Source organism: Gadus morhua, unplaced genomic scaffold, assembly GCF_902167405.1.
Source record: "Gadus morhua unplaced genomic scaffold, gadMor3.0, whole genome shotgun sequence".
In the NCBI taxonomy this organism is placed as follows: domain Eukaryota; kingdom Metazoa; phylum Chordata; class Actinopteri; order Gadiformes; family Gadidae; genus Gadus; species Gadus morhua.
In genome coordinates, this window is record NW_021963981.1 from 1 (window position 1) to 20,679 (window position 20,679).

Sequence of the window (20,679 nt, forward strand, 5' to 3'; positions counted from 1 at the left end):
GAGGGGGGGGGCACTGTGGGAGAGGCAGGGGGAGATGACGTCTCTACTGACCAATGGGACTTTTAATTTAGTTTCGGGTTGTTTCAAAGAGGAAAATCGTGTTCTAGTCCCGTTGTGTTTGTTTGGTTGTGTGCATCACTGTCTGTCTGTGTATATCGCTGTGAGTGTGTGTGTGTGTGTGTGTGTGTGTGTGTGTGTGTGTGTGTGTGTGTGTGTGTGTGTGTGTGTGTGTGTGTGTGTGTGTGTGTGTGTGCGTGCGTGCGTGTGGGTGGTGTGTCCGTCCTCTCCTTGTTTCAGGGGGAGGATTAAAAAAGCAGATTCCTTGAAAAGGTGTCTGTCTAGAATCCCGGGACGGGACGACTCAAAAACATATCGATTAAGAACGAAAGAACAAACTCGACGACGCGCAACGAAAGAAAGAAAAGTAAAGAAAAGCGAAACGATTCTTCTTCTGGACAGAGACACCCCCGTCACCGCTGGTTCAGACAATCATCCTGACCCAGCCCTCCCCCCCCCCCCCCCCCCAATCGAGATCACTTGCCGACTTTCATGAAACCGCGTCAGACGCTAGAGAGAACGCCACATCAGACGGGTGACAAGAGACAGGGTGACAGGTCGGCTGCATGGCGGTAATAAACACGACCATGATGAAGATAATTATATAACGACGATAATGATGGTGATGATGATGATGATGATAATGATGATGATGATGATGATGATGATGATACGGACGATGATGTCGATGGCTTGTTTGAGATGGTACAGTAGTCTTTTTTAAATAGAGGCTCTTCCCTTTTCGGGATGATAGGATGTGCTTTAAGTGCAGTGGGTACATTTACGTATACACTCCAGAGAGAAGAACTCGTACCAGAAGTGTCGTACTTTTGTGCAGGAAACGGGAGATATTCACACAACGACACTCGGCGTGGGTCTTAAAAGCAATAATCGCAATGCATCCAAAACGGCAGCGTCTGACGGCAGTCAAAACTCAAGCACATATGTTTCACCACCTTTTGTAATGTGTTAACTCCTTCAAAAGTTAACGCACACAAAAGAAAAGACAGCTTTTCAGTACAACCACCCAGAGGGGGTCTTTGCCACTGAGAGGCGACGGTCGCCGTGGGTCGGGGGGCCTACCGTTCCGGCCGTGCTGTTTAAGGGTGTTGGCCGACAGGTGGATGGAGTTGCCCTGGCCGCCCGACTGGGGGAACCTCAGGTCGGGCAGGGTGCCGTCGGTGCTCATCCTGGCCACCTCCAGCTCTGGAACGCAGAGGAACAACACAAGAAGACGTTTCAACGTTAATCAAATATCCGGGGAGGCCGACAGGCTTTCGTTCACGGAGGAGAATCAGGGGAGGTGTGGTGTGGAGGATTGTGTGGTATCTTTTGTTTGTGATATTCCGTCACAAATCTCTCAAAACGGTCGGTTTGAAAATTGTCGACATCGAAAATCATTTCAAAAGAAAAGCGGTACCGCGAGATGAAAAGAAAACGCAAAAAAAAACAACCTTGATGCGTCACCGTGTTTTTGCTAGCGATGTGCACCGTATCACCTCAAGTACAGCGAGAGAGAGAGAGTCCACCCCCCCCCCCCCTCACTCCTCGCCTCTCGTCCCTACCTTACCTTTATCTGTTAATGTAACTTTGAGAAGATATACAAGCGCTGCTGGTTTCCATTCCCCCATATGCTGCTACCTTACCATACCCCCGTCCATCTCTTCGCCCTCCATCATCACGTCCATCATCACGCGTGTCCTCTTTAGCACGCCTCGCCCGTTTCTGTGTGGACGGTAAAGGGTCTGACGTGTGCGAGGCCGCCGACGGCTGCACGGCCAACACCTCCGTCTGAATCACGGCGCCGCTCGTGTGAATAATTGGGAAGCCCCCCGTGGCATTGGGCGAGCGAGGAGAGAGAGAGAGAGAGACCCTGTGAGACGTGTGTTTACCCTGTCGCGAAACCATCCCCGTGCGCCGCGATCGTGATGAACGCCGTCCAATTAAAACAGCCCCTTGTAGTCAGAGCTGCGCGGTTAAAAATGTATGTTTTTTTCCCGCCACACCTTTTTTCCCTAACTGGAACTTACAAAACCTGGCATTCCCGCTTTGAATCAACGACCGGCACACATGGCGAGAGAGCTGCACCCCCCTTGACGGGGGCGTACTGTTGGTTGTGTGTGTATGTGTGTGTGTGTGTGCGTGCATACCAGTGTGTGTGGGTGTGTGTGTGTGTGTGTGTGTGCGTCTCTTTAGGCCTATTATCGAGCGAGTTCAAACACAGAGAAGTGCCACGGAGGAATGGGGAGCTCCTCTCTGCATGTGGCGCTGGGATATCTCTTTGTTCTGGGTAGAAATAAAGGAATACATATCTACAGCATGAATAACTGAAGGCCAGCCCGGGTGCAGCCGGAGAGACGCAACGAGGAGCCGTACATAAATTGATGAAGGGGGAGCGTGCGTGTTCACGAGAGAGGCGCCGCAGCATCTGCTTTATCTGCGGCAAACTCCTAATTTATGGTCCACAGAACCACGGCCGACGGCGTGAAGTGATGTCAGAGTGTGTGTGTGTGTGTGTGGGGGGGGGGGGGGGCAAGGAGGCAGAGCTCTGCATCGTCCGAAGAACGCTCCACACGAAGAGAAAAGGTATTATGATGATGTGATACAACTCAGTTGATGGGTCGAGCAGAAGGGGGTGAATTCCATTTCTGAAATAGTGAAGACCCCCATCCTCTCGCCTCGTCCCCCTCTCCTTGCCATTCAATGTCCCAGAGTTTCATCTCTTTTTGCTCAAACGCCCCCATTGTTTCTGGGTTTTAGCACGGCGAGAGATGAATCAATTCATCTGCTGTGGCAATCTCAGACAACACGTGGCGCAAAAGTGTGTGCCAGTGGATCTCACCCATTTCCCATTTCATGCCCGGCTGTAACATTATTCACGATCACACGATGACATGTTTAGCTTGGAAGGCACGTTCATGCGTGTCCCTTAAAAAGCACACGCGATGGGAAAGGGAACATGTATCTCTCTCAGTCGTTCCCCCCCCCCCGAAAAGAAATCACTTGTGATTCCGATGCGGCGTTTTGAACACAGAACCTGCAGCCAAAATTACAGATCATTGTATTACCATTCAGATGGGCTTTCCCGTCAAGGCAAGGCCCTCGGAGGAGCTGCTCCCCGACTACGCAAAGACAATACCCCAGATAACACATCAACGCTCCTAAGATCGGGGAATCAAGAGGGAGAAACGCAATTTATTTCCCCCCACCCCACTCTCTCCTTGCACTCCTTTGGAGTGCATAACAGCGCTTTAGACCGGCTTTAGGAGATGTCTTTCATGCCGGGGAAAGATGTAGAGGCCCAAAGGCAACACCATCAAAGCTGGTTTAAATAGCACGATAATCGGTCGGAATCTGTTTGTGAGATTACCGAAGGGGAAACGCGGGGCGTAGACAAAGCGAAGGCCTGGCAAACACACGCACATACGCAACACGGACGCGTACACACACGCATACACAAACGCACACACTCGCACCCATACAGACACACACACACTCAAAGGCACCCGATGGGAATCCAATCGGATCCGATTTCAGAACGCTCCCCTCACCGAACGGCCTTTAAGCGAAGCCAGCGAAAAAACTGCACGTTTCTCATCCAATTTACTGCTTTTCATTCCCCTGTTGGATCAAACCGCCGCTAACACAATGGTCATTTTATGTGACCATGATAAGGTCCCGTAGTACTTAAACAAAAACATAATAGGCCGCCTCTGAGTCTTGAGGAAGAACCGGGTTTAAGAGTCAACCACACAGGAGCCGTATAAACACGAGGGGAGCATAAGGAGGTAGAGAGGGGCTAAGCTAATGCACCACCGTCACGTGATTAACAACACTTCCACTGTGCAGACCATAAAAATCCCTTTTGAATTCCAGCCGGATTGTCTCCACACACACACACACACACACACACACACACACACACACACACACACACACACACACACACACACACACACACACACACACACACACACACACACACACACACCAGAATCTCCTTAATACTCCAATGAATTCCGTGCCCCGCCATGATAAATTCCACTTTTATTAATTCTCTTTAAGCTCGCCTCCTTTCATTTGCTCGGACCTATATTCTTGAGGTTGCCATGGCAGCAGCAAAAGCAGAGAAGTCCCACCGGCCTCGGCAAACAGAGAGCGATAAATTATATTATCTTTCACATATTATACGTATGCGCGTGTGTGCGTTTGTGTGTGTGTGTGTGTGTGTGTGTGTGTGTGTGCGCTTGTGTGTCCGCGCTGGCCCGCTTGTGTGTGCATGTGGGGGTGCACACACACATTCATACTCATTCAATTAAATCATTAAACCCCGATAACGCCAACCCACCGACAACACGCCCACGACGACAGGCCCTCGCCGTAACCTTTGACCTGCGATCGTCTCCATTCCCCCGGCGCCCACTGGGAGCTTCCAGCGTCTACACCAGCACTCCCTGGATCACGAAGGCCAGCGCGAGCTCCTCTAGCCCCCCCCCAAGCCCGGCGAGCAGCGCCCACGAGATGTACGAGGGAACGCCACGCCGGCCTCCAGGCACCAGACGCCGTTGTGCTCTGCTAACCGCCAGCCTCCAGGCGCTAACGTCGCGCCGCGAAGGCGCCACGCGTCGCGCGAGGGTAAACCAAGCCGGCCCTCTAGGCACCAGACGCCGTTGTTGAGCACGAGCGTCAAACAGCGAACCGTTCCCCTTCTGCCAACTGGCAGCTAACGTCGCGCAGCGAAGGCGCTCTCCGTGTTCCCGCGATGCCTCGGGGACACGCTCACGACACGCTCACGACACGCGACTCTTATTAGACGTGAAGCCACAGTGTAGAGCGGGGGGGGGGGAGTCACAGGGAAACAACAGACGCACACAACAACAACAACACCAACGACTTGCAACAAAGGCTAAGTGTTCACATTAGCAAACATGCTCTTTTTCGCGGCCTCGCTTTCTGGTGTGCGTTCTCATCAAAGCCCGAGACCCAAGAAATCAAACGAAAAAACATTATTAGTCGTGTCTCATTGGAGTTGAATGAAAAACGATAAAAGCAACCCCGGCAAACAAACAATTACTAAAGTGACGCTGAAACGCTGGTGCAATTTAACATAATATGTAATGTTGATTATAGTCCCCGGTCCCCAGTCCCCCCCCCCTCCCCCACCTCTTCCACTCATGGGGCCCCGAGGCAAGCAGGTCCCTTCGTTTTTGCACACCCAACACACAGAGGCCCCTGCATGCACACACTACCACGGGGGGCTCAGGAGGTAGAGCAGAAGGTAGCTAGTCCTATAGCATGAGAGTGTCGAGGTGTCCCTGAGCAAGGCACCTCACCCGAACTGCTCCCGGCGAGCTGTTTGGAGACCTGAAGGTTGCTAGTTCAATCCCCGGCTCCACCTATAGCGTGAGAGTGTCGAGGTGTCCCTGAGCAAGGCACCTCACCCTAACTGCTCCCAATAAGCTGGCTGTAGCCTCGCACCGCTGACTACACCCTCGGTGCGTGGATGTGTGCGTGAACAGGTGAATGTTAGGCATTATAACACGGCTCTTCTTAATGCTGTAGAATGCTCCATTCACATCAATGGCCCTTCTAAAGGTCCGGCGTCAATTATTTTAGCATAATTGACCGTTTATAAGCATTATTGACTGCTGTCAGGGAAAATGGATTTTCAGCCTGATTCACGTCTTTTGTATCACTCTGCAAGTAGTCCGGTCACTCATCAACCCCAGTGTATTCAGTTGCTAAGCGACGTCAACGTCTTTGGCAAACTATTCCTCTGCTGATCAACACTGCGAATGTTAACAAATCAATTGCAAAAAGACACACCGCGTGTGTCATCAGCCCTTCCGTATCGTGCAGCTCTCCGAGTGGCGGCTGGTTTCGAAAAAGCGCGGTACAAACGCAGTTCCGTTGACCCCTCCAACACTCACGGCCGGCGGTCCTACTCACGGATGTTGTCGGTGTTCTCCTGCACGATGTCGGTCTTCAGCAGGTTGTCGGCCAGGACGAAGGCGCCCTGCTCCACCGTGTCCAGCAGCGTGGTGGCTGCCCTCAGCTGGGCCCCGGTGCTGAGCCCCCTCCAGGCCGCCTGGGCCGTGGGCTGGAGCAGGTTGTTCACCGTCTCCACCATGGCCTGGGGGGGGCGAGGGGCGGAAGAGTTAGAACGGAGGGGGAGGTTTCCAAAGGAAGGGGAGGTCGTCTTTTGAGGGTTGTGGGAAAGGGGCGTTTTTTTGACATGGACGGTTTGGCGAGGGTGAATGGAGAGGGTGATGCTAGCTGTTGATGAGGTGGGGGTTGTTTTGGCAGGGCGGTTCGGTCCGCGGTTTGGTCGGTGTGTCTCAGATGAATGGTTTGGGAGCTGTCATTTTGACATGGACGGTTTGGCGAGGGTGAATGGAGAGGGTGATGCTAGCTGTTGATGAGGTGGGGGTTGTTTTGGCAGGGCGGTTCGGTGGGTGATTTGGTCGGTGGGTCTCAGATTAATGGTTTGGGTGGTGTTGTTAGACATGGTTGGTCGGGGAGGGGATTTGGTCGGCCTCGGTCGACATGGTGATTTGGTAAGTGGTGTTGTTTAGACGTGGTTGATGCGTGTTGGTTTACACGACGGTGAGGTGGAAGGTGTTTTTCTGAGTTGACAAGCTGTCGGGAAATGGCGCAGTGGGAGTGTTGATGAATTGTTTTCCTATTTACACCGGGTACACTGAAACGAGGCATGCAAGACCGGCCAAATGAAAAAGCATGGGTTCGAACAGAAATGAGAATTGTTGAGTGGATAATTGCTGGCAGATTGGGCAGAATAACACCGGTGAGTCTTACCGCTTCTTTTTTTCTTTCTGTGCTTCTTTCTGTACAAAATAAACCTTGAAAATACCAGTTTCAGGACATCAACCATCATCCACTCCCACTGCTGTTTTCACAGAGTTCCACTTTTTGTAGGAAAAAGTTGTCTTTAATTCTAATACACAATTAATTAAGAGTAGGCAACAGACAAGACCTGAGTCAACATGGGTGCCAACGGACAGAAACACCCACAGCCTATCTAGCGTTGTCAGACTCCGTTCACCACCTGTGGCCAGCCATTTAGACGGATCAAATGCTGCATATTAATAAAACTTAACCGCCATTATTCCCCTCTTTACAACAATGCAACAGCTAATAAGCCTGGTCTGGCTGGGGATATGGGGAGGCGCTGAGGGAGGGGGGCGCTGAGGGAGGGGGGGGGGGGGGGTCTGGTGGAATAGGTTGTCCCCCCCGGACAACCTCTGTCCGACACAAGATGAAAAATTGAAAGCCATTAAAGATTTAAAAATGCCAATGGCGAGATTTATGAATAGAATACTAATTGGTCAAGCGGGATCATTTATTCCCGCCGTGGCCCCTCTCTCCCGTCGAGCAGAAGCACCTGAGCCACATGAATAAACAGCGACGCCGGGTGGCGTTAGCGACGGCCGGCGGCGTTAGCCGCACCGAACCCGGCCTTGTTTTCGACGGGCTTTCTGGGAGATAGCTTATTGCGAAGCTATTAAGGCTAACATCCGCCTAGGCGCCTCTCGTGCAGCGGCCGAGGCCAAGGCGGGGAGAGAAGGGGGTCGGACGGAGAAGGAGGAGTGAGGAGGAGGAGGAGGAGTGAGGAGGAGGAGGAGGAGGAGGAGGAGTGAAGAGGAGGAGGAGGAGTGGCTGGAGGCGAGTCGGATCTGCCGTTCATCACCGCTTCCTTCCAGCTCCCCTCATGCGTGACCTCCCACTCCGCCGCGTTTTATTATTCATGTGTTTATCTGATGGCGGGCTTCATTTGTAGAGTGTGCGGAGAGGAGGGAGGGGAAGGGCGGGCAGAGGGAAAGCTTCTGTAGTCTCGACTCCATCCATGAATGTTTTGAAGGAAGGGAGGTTTTTAGAATCCCCCCCCTTTTGATCAATAGATGTTGAAAGGGAATCCGCCGCACGCGGAATGACTCGGGAGCACAGTGGGGGGCCAGACCAAAGGATGACGGGTGGAGAGGGGGGGGGGGGGGGGGGGGCGTGCAACAACCGCACGCCGCAACTCCGCAACCATCTCGATTGGAAGACGTACGCATACAGCATAATGCAACATAAAGGTTGGGGGTGTTCCCGACTGGAGTGTAGCCACGCCCACACTCATGGTCGATACCAAATGCTAGATTTGCGTGTTCGTCAGTGGATTTGGGCGTTCAACGGATCAGATTCTTATCGAGTCATCGCTACCCACGTAGCAACTGCACCGGCCGTCAGGATGATGAGGACGACGTCGAGAGAGCCACAGCTGGCTCCGCCTCATCTGGATCCCAATCAGCTCACACCCCACCGCTAATGTGCCCATCGATTCGTAACACACAGTGTGTAGGCGCATATAGATTTACACACACACCCACATGCACATAGACCGACACACACATGCATACAGGCCGACACATACACATACACACACACACACACACACACACACACACACACACACACACACACACACACAACACACACACACACACACACACACGAACACAAACACACACACACATGAACACAGACAGACACACACACACACACGCACACAAACACAGAAAGCGACAATGTCAAAGCAGGATGCAGCTCTTCATTATCTGCAGTGGTAATCTTTATAGTGCCTCTGATATTAAGGCAGCGCCAGAGGACAACAATCTCACGGGGAACAGATTGGTGATTAATTGATGGAATGCCGAGTGATAAAAACAACAGGGCTGCATCAACAACAAGGGGCCGGGCGGAAGACACGAGGTGGACTCTTCTGTTGTTCGGAACAGGAGCGTGGGCGAGCACGCGGTTAAACGTTCTGAGACACGGATCTGAAGGCTCTGACAGTGACTCATGGGTCGTTTGCCGGCGACAGCGACTTACTTCACCGCTGTGTAAGCAGTGAGCCGCTTGTGTTTTGTTTGTCCGGGAGCTTGACTAGGACAATGGGCCGCACTGCAATCCGTCACTTTCATTTAAATGACATCGTGTGGCGAGGGGGGGTGGCAAAAATGTCAGATGGCCAAGTGGTGGATACTAGACTCCCACCACATGAAATAATGGGTTGACATAACGAAAATATTGTGTTTTAAGTGTTAAGACACCAATGCCCATAAGTCCCGTATTGTTTCCAAGTCATGCATCAACGTCTATTCACGGACCTTATCCCGTTTCAGACACGGGCCACTTCAACCCCCCCCCTCCCCCCCTCAAACGACCTGGAGGTCCCATCGTGTCGACGCCCAAACACGACACACACCCATTGTTTCCCAGGGTGCTCTTCTTGTTGCCTAGCAAAGTGATCAAAGCAAATACCCGGGCTACAGAGGATTAAACCATGCCCATGTACGGTTCGGCAACAGTCATTACGATAGCAGGCTGAGCCTAATTACATGTTAAGCCCGTAAGATGTCAGAACCGCTTCTCAGCACAGAAACCCCCCGGGAGGAAATATGGATAGTTTGACACTGACCTTAACACAAGACACCTACGTAAGCAGTGGCATCTTCAGCAGCCATGTTCTGGTATGGAAATGCCTGTAAGATGCCTATGAGTGCGTGCTGAGATCATGCACTGTGTACGACGGAGGCTGAGGCCTCGTGCTCCTACTAAAGGGCAAACTGCGCAGGCAGAGTCCACAGTTTCGGAGTATCAGAGATATACTTATGCGATAACAACAACAACCAACTCCTGGAGATGACGTTGGCTTCGCAGTGGGTCTGCGTCGGAGAGGGGGAAAATAAAGAGTACAATACCAGGAGGAGAGGGGAACGGCGAAGAAAGTGTGAGCAATTACGCCCTGCCTAGGGTGTCGCGACGCCCACTATTTAACACCATCGAGCCCCTTCCACAGGGAGTCACCCCCGCTACACAAGTCAACATAACACACACGCGTTAAGCAAGCACACACACACACACACGCACACACACACACACACACACTTTATTACACCCTTTCTCACATGCTGCCTCTCATTTCTAACCTCAGCTGGAGAAATGAGAGAGAGATGAGGTGGGAGAGAGAGAGCGAGAGAGAGAGAGAAAGCGAGAGAGCATGAGCGAGAGAGAGAGAGATAGAGAGAGAGAGAGAGAGAGAGAGAGAGAGAGAGAGAGAGAGAGAGAGAGAGAGAGAGAGAGAGAGAGAGCAAGAGAGAGAGAGAGAAAGCGAGAGAGCATGAGCGAGAGAGAGAGAGAGAGAGAGAGAGAGAGAGAGCGGAGAGTGAGAGAGCAAGAGAGTGTGAGAGTGAGGGCGAGGGCGAGAGAGCGATGGATATGTGCATCCGACAACCACAAAATATCCTCAGCAGCCAGAGGAGTCTCAATGGTATCCCCACTTTGGTCTCTCTGTTGGACGAGCTGTCAAAAGCCAACGCCTATAGAACCCACACTATAATACACTCTCCCACAAACTTTACACGCACATTGCACACGGTACATACATGAATATTTATAGATATTATTATGTTACGCAGAAGGCGATGCTCAACATTGTCAGTGGTGTTCTCTCTCCCTTCCCACCACATAACCTTTGAGACTCTTATTTTTCCCTTTAAAAAAGATGATGTGTTTGGCTGAGGAAGGAAATGGAGACCATGGTATCACCCAGCCTGGTGTTGACGGAGCAGGGAAGGAAAGTTGAGGTGTTCGCTGGCGTGGGGGAGGAGGAGGGTGGGGGGGCCGGGCAGAAGTTCAAGTCGAGGGTGTGTGTGCATGCCTTTGTGTGTGTATGCGTCTATTTGTGTGTGTGTGTGTGTGTGTGTGTGTGTGTGTGTGTGTGTGTGTGTGTGTGTGTGTGTGTGTGTGTCTGTGTGTGTGTCGTGTCGGTGTGTGTGTGTGTGTGTGTGTGTGTGTGTGTGTCGTGTCGTGTCGGTGTGTGTGTGTCGGTGTGTGTGTGTGTGTGTGTGTGTGTGTGTGTGTGTGTGTGTGTGTGTGTGTGTGTGTGTTCGTGGTCTGTGAGGCGAGTGCAGGGTCAAAGGCGTGTGCGCGCGTGCACATGCGCCTGTGTGTGCTTGTGCATGTAGCTGTATGTGTGTGTGTCTTTGTGTGTGCATCTGTGTGTGTGTACGCGTGCTGTGTGTGTGTGCATCTTTCTGTGTGGGTGTTTGTGCATGCGTCAGTGTGTGTTTGCTGACTGATGAAATGATCCCAGTCGAGGTAGGAAATCGAATGTGGACTGCTGTTGCAAATCTCCCTTCCCCGCTTCCCTTGTGACTTCCACACTGTGACTTACTGGCAGTGGCCCTCCTGTCCTGGACACCTGTTAGTTGATTCCCTCAGCCCCTCCTTGCTCAGTTTGTGTGTGTGGCAAAAGCTGTGCTTGCGACCTCCCCCCCCTCCCTCCAGCATCCCTTTCTTCTCTCTTCAAAACACCACATTTCTTCTTAGTTTCCTCTCATCACGGCGTGGGAAGGGACCCCCCCTGGTGTCACTGCCGAACACAGCGGTGTAAACAACCCCCCCCCACCCCCCCTCTCTCTCTCTCTCTCTCTCTCTCTCTCTCTCTCTCTCTCTCTCTCTCTCTCTCTCTCTCTCTCTCTCTCTCTCTCTCTCTCTCTCTCTCTCTCTCTCTCTCTCTCTCTCTCTCTCTCTCTCTCTCTCTCTCTTCTCCTTTTTTCTCGTCCTTTTCTTTTCCGTGACATGATGTCACTCGCGACGGAGAAAGTTGCTCCCCGATCAACTTTTTCTTTACTGCGCCTCGATTTTTTATTTATTATTTTCTTCTCTGAGCTCGTTGCTTTTCTTGCCGCGTCGCTCGGCTGTTTTTTTTTCCCCCTTCTTCCATCCTCCCCTTCAAGAGCGTTGGCTGTGGCAGTCTCTTTGTGGAAGTCTCCCACTGAGACTCTTCTGATTCTACTTTTTCCCGGGTATATATGATTACTGTTAGACCCCCTGTCACCCCCCCCCCCCCCCCCCCCCCCCAGAGACCACTCTGGAACGACAACAAAAGACGTTTGTCGGCGTGCGATTCAAGAACTACACTGTTTTTCCCGTGTCTGTTGATCTGTGTACGTTTCCACGTTACAATACTATCTATGTTGACAAATGTACAGCATGGTATTTGTTGGGAAATTAAATCAACAGCACTCCAGAGACTGGAGTCTGAATGCAGGCTCCCTCCCTCCCTCCCTCCCTATCTCTCCCTCCCTCCCTCCCTCCCTCTCTCCCTCCCTCTCCCTCTTTCTCATTACTGTGTCTTGGTTCCACAGAGACAAACGGATGGTTAAATTGCCACCCTTCCCCGTCCGTCATGTGGAGTCACTGTTAGCTCCATCACTGGAGCAGATATCACATCTAATGCTAGCTCAAGTGAGGCATATTGCAACAGTTTCAAAGTAACGTCTATTTCAAGTTTTGTACACAGACGATCTATCGACACATTTTCTCATCAATTCGAAATTGTTGATGTTTGAGTTGAAACCAAGTTGATGTGTATGGTCCAAGGTTGGATGTGTCTCAACTGGCACCAGGCAACATTCAGAACGTATCCCACCGGCTTTTATACACATACGTGTATAAAAAGCATGCGTGTGATAAATACGATGGAACATAAAGACCATAACGTCACTCGGCGTCCAACCCGGAGATCTCATTGCACCGTGACACATCAACCCTAAACTACACATAAATCGGACAATGAGAAGAAATATTTAACGCTGCAGTGACTGTGAGTAAACCACCAGTTCAGACCGCTTACAAGGGGATAGAAGGGTCCGGAACGTGGACTCCCCCCTGCCCTTTCAAATCTCCTCAAATTCGTTTTTTGCCACCAATGGGGGAAGCCAAACACAAAGAGTACAAAGCCCCCTTTATCCCATACACAGGGGCGGCCATGTTAGCTTATCTGGGGTCATCCTTCCTCTTTTTTACTGGACATGTCTCAGAAGTATCTCAAGCAAAAGGTCCCAATGAGGGGGAAAGCAGCACACCAATCAAACCAGAATGAGTTCTCATTGAGAGCAGGAACCATCTAAATTATACCACAACTTGAATTGAGTTAGTGAGAGAGAGAGAGAGCCACACTTAGAGCCACACAGAGAGCCTGCATCCAGTAAAACACATTATCTTGACGAGTTTAGCGCGATTTAATCATAATCACTGTAAATGTACACATTTGCAAAAACAAAACAAAGTGGAACACAAGGCACGGCCCCAATTTCATGAAGGCTGGTGGGCAGCAGAAGCCTTCGAGTGTCCTATACAGAAACAGTTTCTCTAGGGGTCAAGGACAGGATGTTGGGTTGCTTGTGAGTGTCTTTCATACCCTCACAAGGAACAAGGAGTACAATCTAGAGTGTGGGTTTGTTTGGCATGCGGCGGGATTCAACGTTGTAGCAGAAAACGACGGGGATCGTTACTGCTAAAAATGGTACCCATTAAAGTTCACTGATTTGTTTTCCGAATGAAAAGTTTGAAACACAATGTCTGCATTGAGGCGCACACACACTGTCGTCCCTGACAACAAAGTGCCCCTCGGAGCGGACAAAAGGGGAAAAAGGGCCGCATCCGATTCCTCCTCTTGTCGCCATGACATCAACAAGATGGACGCCCTCCATCGTTAAGGCTCTCTCTCCCTCCTCATCTCCATTAACAGGAGCAGCCACCTGCTCCGTCCCACAAACTGCCAATTTACCGCTGGGGCTAACGAGAAGGCTTCTGTCCCCAACACATGCCTTTATCACCGCTCTCAGGAAGAGAGAGAGAGAGAGAGAGAGAGAGAGAGAGGGATAAGGAGAGAGAGAGAGAGAGAGAGAGAGAGAGAGAGAGAGAGAGAGAGAGAGAGAGAGAGAGAGAGAGAGGGAGAAGGAGAGAGAGAGAGGAGAGAAAGAAAGGAAAGAGGAGGAAGGAGGAGAGGAGAGAGAGAGGAGAGAGGAGAGGCGAGAGAGAGAGAGAGAGAGAGTGAGAGAGGAAAGAGGAGAGAGGCGAGAGAGAGAGAGAGAGAGAGAGAGAGAAAGAGAGAGAGAGAAAGAGAGGAAAGAGGAGGAAGGAGGTGAGGAGAAAGAGAGAGAGGAGAGAGGAGAGAGAGAGAGAGGAGAGCAGATAGAAGAGAGAGAGAGGCGAGAGGCGAGAGGCGAGAGAGAGAGAGAGAGAGAGAGAGAGAGAGAGACGAGAGGCGCGCGAGAGAGAGAGAGAGAGAGAGAGAGAGAGAGAGAGACGAGAGGCGCGCGAGAGAGAGAGAGGAAAGTAGATAGAAGAGAGAGAGAGGCGAGAGAGGAGAGAGAAACCTGCAGACCTGCCCTCCCCGTGGCAGCCAACCTGCCCTGGATCCCAGCTGCACACGGCGGAAGGCACCATTTTATTTCTTTATTCGGGGTTATAAATCAGATGTGTGAGTTTAGACACATGCTACAGAGGGAGCAGGGAAGCGGGGGTTAGGGGCATCTTGCTCAAGGGCGCATACAGGCAGACGGCGCACCTGGGGGAATTGAACCCGGCGCCTCGCAGAACACCATAACCACTTCATCACCCGCCCCCTGGAGGGAGAGTGTGACAGGCCGGCTCTTGATTTTCTTGTCATATTGGTTTGTCTCTTCCTCGTCCTTCGAGGGAGCCCGTGTGGAATCTTTCACGGCCCTTTTTACGATAATGCCCTCTCCCCCGAAACCTCGGCCCGACCGATTTCTCAGGCGGGTAGGAAACAGGTGTTTCTCGTACTGCCTTTCGCAATTCCTCTCTCCGCTAATTCCTTTTATGTCGACCGCCGGAGCCCGGGTCGTTCGGAGAAAGCATTGGCCAATTTCCCTAATCGATGGGAATCGCTGTTTCTCCCCCGTCTCCCCCCTTCTCTCCCGCCAAAGTCTGGCGTCTGGCGATCATTGCCTCCCATTTGTCGGGGGGGGGACAAATGTTTGCGCCATTATTCTGTGTTGTCAAGCGAAAAACGGCGTGCGTTTTGTAGGAAGCCATTAACCTGCCAATGGGAGTCGGGCACAACACGACCGTTTCAACAGCGGCTGCAGCCAGACGCAAAACGCACATTCAAAAGCTCACACACATTCACACGCTCACGCAGCGTGAGAAGCATCCGCCGTTTCAAATGAATGATTCACTTGATTAGAAATAAAGTCTGAATATTTATATATCTATATATATATATATAGATATATATCCACAAAGTAAAAATACAAATACGATTTATATAAACGACAACTAAACTAGACCTCAAACTCATTGCAGTGGAAGAGACGGCTTCCAGGTCATGCCTCAAATCAGTTCATCTTTCGACCGATTCCACTTATATTGAACATTTACATTCAGGGCACACACTTTTATACGGGAGCAGTCAGGGTGAGGTGCCTTGCTCAGGGACACCTCGACACTCCGGCTGGAGCCGGGAATCGAACTAGCAACCTTCCGCTTCCAAAACCCGGAGCCTAACGTGTGAACGACGCACACAACGCCACTGCCGTCCTGAAAGGGACCATCTTGTTTTCCATCCCGGGGTTGTGCGTTCGCACGACTCTCTCTCTTTCCCTGCACGACGCCCCACCTGCCTCCAGGACTTCTGAGAGCAATCAGACGACACGACGTGTTGTTGTTGTTGTTTGGCAAACGGCGGCGAGACTGAGCGTGCGTTTAAGACACAAACATCTGGCCATTAATGGGCGGCGGCATTCTTGAGAACGCCATCTGCTTTACAACAACGGGGAGGGGTCGAGAAGCTGTCATCTCGACGGGAAGAGCATCTCAAAAGGTGGATGGGATTCTGGGCCGACAGTGAGATGGCACCCCTTGGGTGTCACTCCAAAACCACTCCGTATACATATATATATATATATATATATATGGTTAGAAGTCACCCTGTAGCCTATACAAAGCGCTGAGTACAGAGGGAACAAGATGAAATGGGCCACACATGCATTATGCATGAGGCCCATTCGGAGACGGCTCTATGGGTTCTGGCTGACTGAGTGCAGAGCCACCGAGTTGTTTCACCCCGCTTGGAAGAAGAAGGAGAAAAAAAAAAGGGAAACAGAGAAACTCAGGCCTCGTCCATCCATACCTTTGAGCAGCTTAAACCAATTGAAGTGCCGGCGGGAAAGTAAATATGTGTTAGCGCCGTCGACCGTGTGTTTAATTAGACGCACCGCGGTGTGTTAGCGAGCAGGTCAGCCGCGGCTTGAGTGGTTGTAATCGCGCCGACGCTTCTCAGAACAATCAAGGATGATGAGTCGAGCCGCGGTTTAGACACTGTGGCGGTCTAGAAACTATAGAATACACGGCATAAAGCGATGCTTAGAGGTGTAAGGCCATTTTATCAACTTTGTTATCGTCGAAAACACCATATGAAAACACGATAGCAACACTCTCCGAGCACGCAGCTGTAGCATTAAGTGTTGACTCCTACCCTTGTTAACGGCGTTGATTAAATGCAGTTAGGGAAGATATTATTCATAGCAAAGGCGTATTCTAAAGCAGTGATATATGCTCTGTAATGAAAACAGGAGGGAGTCCATTTATTAACGTTTTTTACCTTAAAACCCAGTGGGCTGGCGGTTTCTCTGGGTCCAGCACTAAAACAAAGTCGAGGCGTGCTTGTGGCGTCATGGTGGTTCATAATTACATCCGAGCCCGACCTGAGTGGGAGATTAAGTTCCCTTGATTCGACTAAAGACAGGGTAGGTACTCGACGATCCAGTAGCTGAAGTACAATAGATAGGGTTTGTTAAAACCAACCGCTACGCCGACCAAAAAGCACCAGCATCACTCTGGACCACAGGTTTGATTTTCCTTGACGCACCGCTTGAGAGATGTTGCACTTCCAGGAGACGTTATCTCTACAGGGAGCGAGGCACTCACACACAGATATAATGCACATCGTCGTGTTTTTCAGAGGGAATGTCGAGGATGGGGAAGAAAATAAAAACACTAAAGCACATTAGGAGAGGAGCAGGGCGAAACCACATCACCAAGGACTGCATGCGATGGAGGGGTGGGCCATGAATAATGGATGCATCGCTGTTGCGGCGGATATGGTATGGGTACAAATACAAATGGAATCGACGGGTAAGTTGGGTCAAAGTCTCAATACCTGTACATAAAACCTGCAGGAGCGTTCCCTTTTCTGGAGCTGCAAATCCAAGGAGAATCACAGTGTTGAAGAAAAAAAAAGAGCAATTAGCCAGGACAAATGCCATCACTTATAAAACAACAAACAACTAATGACCTGAAAGTTGTACAAAACTGTAGTGCCACGCGATTGAAACTAACGAGGTAAAGAGCCGCTCTCGTCATTAATTATACCCTCTTGCCTGGAAAGCTAAGCACCTTTCCCTAATTAGTAGGAGGCTTGCGTGGTCAGGGGCCGCTTGGGTCTAGACCTGGGAGACACCACCAAACACGCTTCTTAAGTTCCAAGGTGACTATTATATTTTATCTGCAGTTAAACGGACGTTACTTTTGCAGAAAGTAACGGCTTTTCTGTGATTTTACAACGGCAGTTGTAAAATGTACCGCGATGCGCGATGACTCATCAAATCAGGGCGAGGAAGACAATTTAGATGAGGAAGAAAATAAAAACACCACAAAACAGATGTACCTCCGACAAGTAGGTCAGTACTCGGCGCTTCCACCGTGCTTTCACGAATGAGAAGGCCTTCTTGAGCTTCCCGGCGGTGGCTAACGGCGCTAACGGTTAGCCCCTCACCGCCGAGTTAGCACAGTTAGCGTGGTTAACCCGTGTCACCTTGATCGTGAGGAGGGAGCCACTGATCTCAACGTTTGCCAATCCAATCCCCCTTCCCCTTTTTTTGTCCGCCCGGCGGAGTGTCTAGAGTTCCGGTATCAAAGGAATCTTTAATTCGCTTAGCTCTGTGCAGATTGTGTCAAAGTGATTGAACATCGGGAGGTAAACATCAGCAACGCGCCAGACTGCTCCTGAAAGAGATTCAGGCTCCTCTTTGTCTTTTGACTTTGGAGAAGCGAGGACAGGGAAGCATAATAGGAAATCTACGTTGTTCATCTCTATACCGCTCCGTTCATTGTCTTGTGTGTTTCCCGACGCTCTGCGGGGCCGATTCAACCAGGGAAAGCTTTAGGAGAAGACACGACGACTGCTGTCTGCTAAGGAGCCACGGTGGCTTTCGGTGATTTCCTCGTTAATCTTCATCAACAGTGTTCGCGCCAGATCTCGCTCATTAAGGCCCTCATTATCGCCAGGGAAAAATGAAGTGCTACTGTGACCCGTCACTCTCTCGAGTTTTGGCGCCTTTTTTATTTGATTTGTATTTTTCGAGTGGCATTATAAACTCAAGTTGCTCATCAGCACAAATTTGTTCCACGCGTTGCTCTTCTAAATAACCCCTCCTCATCCCCTCTTGTCCATCTATCCTGAGCAGCGCTTCCACGGTGAAGACTGGCACTAAAAAAAATCTCAATGGGGGACAGCTGGGCCTTCCGCGTCACTGAAATGAAAGTGAAACCAAAACTAAATAAAAAGGGATGGGGTAACAGGTGTTCCCATTCCAAGGGCCTCGATCGAACATATTAACAGGCTGACATTTTCAATTCCACTTATGTTTGGTTGCTCTGCCGATGCATTCTGCTTTGCCTTACTGGTCCCTCTGGTATTCTCTGGGTGTTAATTGGAGACGAGTTGTCGCATTAGCTCCATCTTGAGTGAGATAAATTAATAATAATAGCACATTGAGAAGAGCTGGGCTTCTTCAATGCGCCTCATTTAAATATGTTATTTTGTGCGCTTACTGGTCAAAACCGACTGGGGAATTTTTTTCTTTATCCATTCTTTATCCTTTTTTTCCTTTTCAATGAGCATGACAGATATGCTGTCGGCAGATTACAGTTACAAGTTAGTCAAAATACAAGACAGTATACTGTATAAGACAGCATGAAAGCCTAAGCTTTGCTAATGTTTTAGCATTCCCCCAGGGCAAAAAAAGGTTTACCCTCAGTGTTGCCTGCTGAACTTTTTAGACTAGCAGACTAGCATAAGAACTATGATTGAAGTCTCCCAAACTTGGACATTAACGAGGAACGCCTGCCAATACTGAGCGTTGATATCAAACAGTGTAGATACGTAAGGTAGGTTCGGTAGGGTTAATGTTTATCCTGGCTGTCAGCTACCGCCAGATCGCCAGAACGTGGAGAACATCGAGAAAGACAAAACACTTCGGGTCCGTTATCTCGCTCGAGCACCATCTTTTGAGGACACTCTTTTGGGAACGCTCTTGTGAGAACACTCTTGTGAGAACGCTCTTTTGAGAATGCTCTTTTGAGAACACTCTTTTGAGAACGCTCTGTCAAAGAATGCTCTATCGAGAACACACTTTCTTGAACGCTCTTTTAAGAATGTTCTTTCGAGAGCGCTCTTTCGAGAAACCCTCTTTCGCGAACGCTCGTCCTCCAACCGCGGCCCGACTCGGGCGTACCTTGTTGAGGCTGCGTGCGGCGCTGTCCTTGCCGCCGGGCGTGAGGTTCCTCAGCTGCACGTCCAGCAGGTCCACCAGCTGCACCATGTGGCGCACAGTGGACGTGATGTCCCCCGCCTGGAGGTTGCTCTTGGTCTGCTCCGCCAGCTCGCGGGCGATGGCCGCCGCCGTCTCGCCTGCTTTGATCTGAGGGGGGCGTAGGAGGGATTGGTCCAATTTTTTTTGATCCAAACTGAATCTGTAACTGAAACTGAAACTGAAACTGAAACTGAAAGCGAAGTTGAAACTGAAACTGAAATTAAATCTGTAAATAGCTACATATGCTATGTTTATCATGCATGTTTACATAATATATATATAACACATACATTCAGACATTTTCAGTTTTGGATTGCGTACATGATGACTATTTTTTAATACCATTGCATCTGATGGATTTTTTTTATCCAAACGCATTACAAGCATGGCGCCATATATAGAGTGTGTACCTGTACTTGATGTTTGTGATGCTATTTGGCTGATACATTCTCCGTCTGTCGACCGGGGGAACATTATGTGCAATTATCGCATGCAATGCTATCCTTTGGCCAAGAGCAAACCGGGGCCAATACAGATCCAGAGGCAATTATGAAATCAACCATTGCAAACATTTCCCTAGACAGCCATTATGAATCTGACGACATGCTATTTACAGATTTGTGAGGAAATGGGGTGGTGTGTGTGTCGAGCACGGCAGATGCTGCCTTGTTTGTAATGGATTTTGTTCTGCTGTGTTGAGATGACATGGACTCCAGAAGACAAACTAAATATATATATAGACAGCACGTCGCACCCTTCGTTCACTTCACGAGGCCAAGAGGAAATGAGACAACTCAACTGCCAGGCTAAGCCCGCTCCATATGTTGGGCGTACGGAGGACTAAACCTTGGTAAAGGATGGCCGCCATTATACACTTTCATGGCTTTCATGACAATTTTAATTTATAAATTAAATTATGAATAAAATTATTTCTTTAAAATCAACACTACCATTAACTCTGCTGCCTTTCCCTTATGGCAGGGCTTAATGACAAATGGCAATGGGCTTTGAGCAAGGCACGTTATTCAATTATTCTGATATTTGGGAGATACAAACTCCATCTTAATAACGGTGCTGTCCCCATTATCTTGTATCGTATAACAATCGGGTGGCTCCAAATTAAAAAACATTATGTAAAACATCCTGGATT

General features: G+C 50.0%; 1 protein-coding gene across 2 annotated transcripts in view; it reads right to left on the bottom strand.

The window, feature by feature from the left end:
• Window positions 1-747: 747 nt before the first annotated feature.
• Window positions 748-20,679, bottom strand: part of LOC115538466 (adhesion G protein-coupled receptor L3) — a 47,545-nt gene continuing 27,613 nt past the window's right edge. The window contains exons 5-8 of one of the 2 annotated variants that reach the window (XM_030350035.1): window positions 19,452-19,637; window positions 17,096-17,134; window positions 6,007-6,190; window positions 748-1,263 (exon numbers count right to left, since the gene is read on the bottom strand). In XM_030350035.1, the coding sequence (XP_030205895.1) occupies window positions 1,043-1,263; window positions 6,007-6,190; window positions 17,096-17,134; window positions 19,452-19,637 (630 nt within the window). In that variant the 3' untranslated portion in view covers window positions 748-1,042. The remainder of the gene's footprint in view (window positions 1,264-6,006; window positions 6,191-17,095; window positions 17,135-19,451; window positions 19,638-20,679) is intronic. The other variant, XM_030350036.1, reaches the window with a different exon arrangement.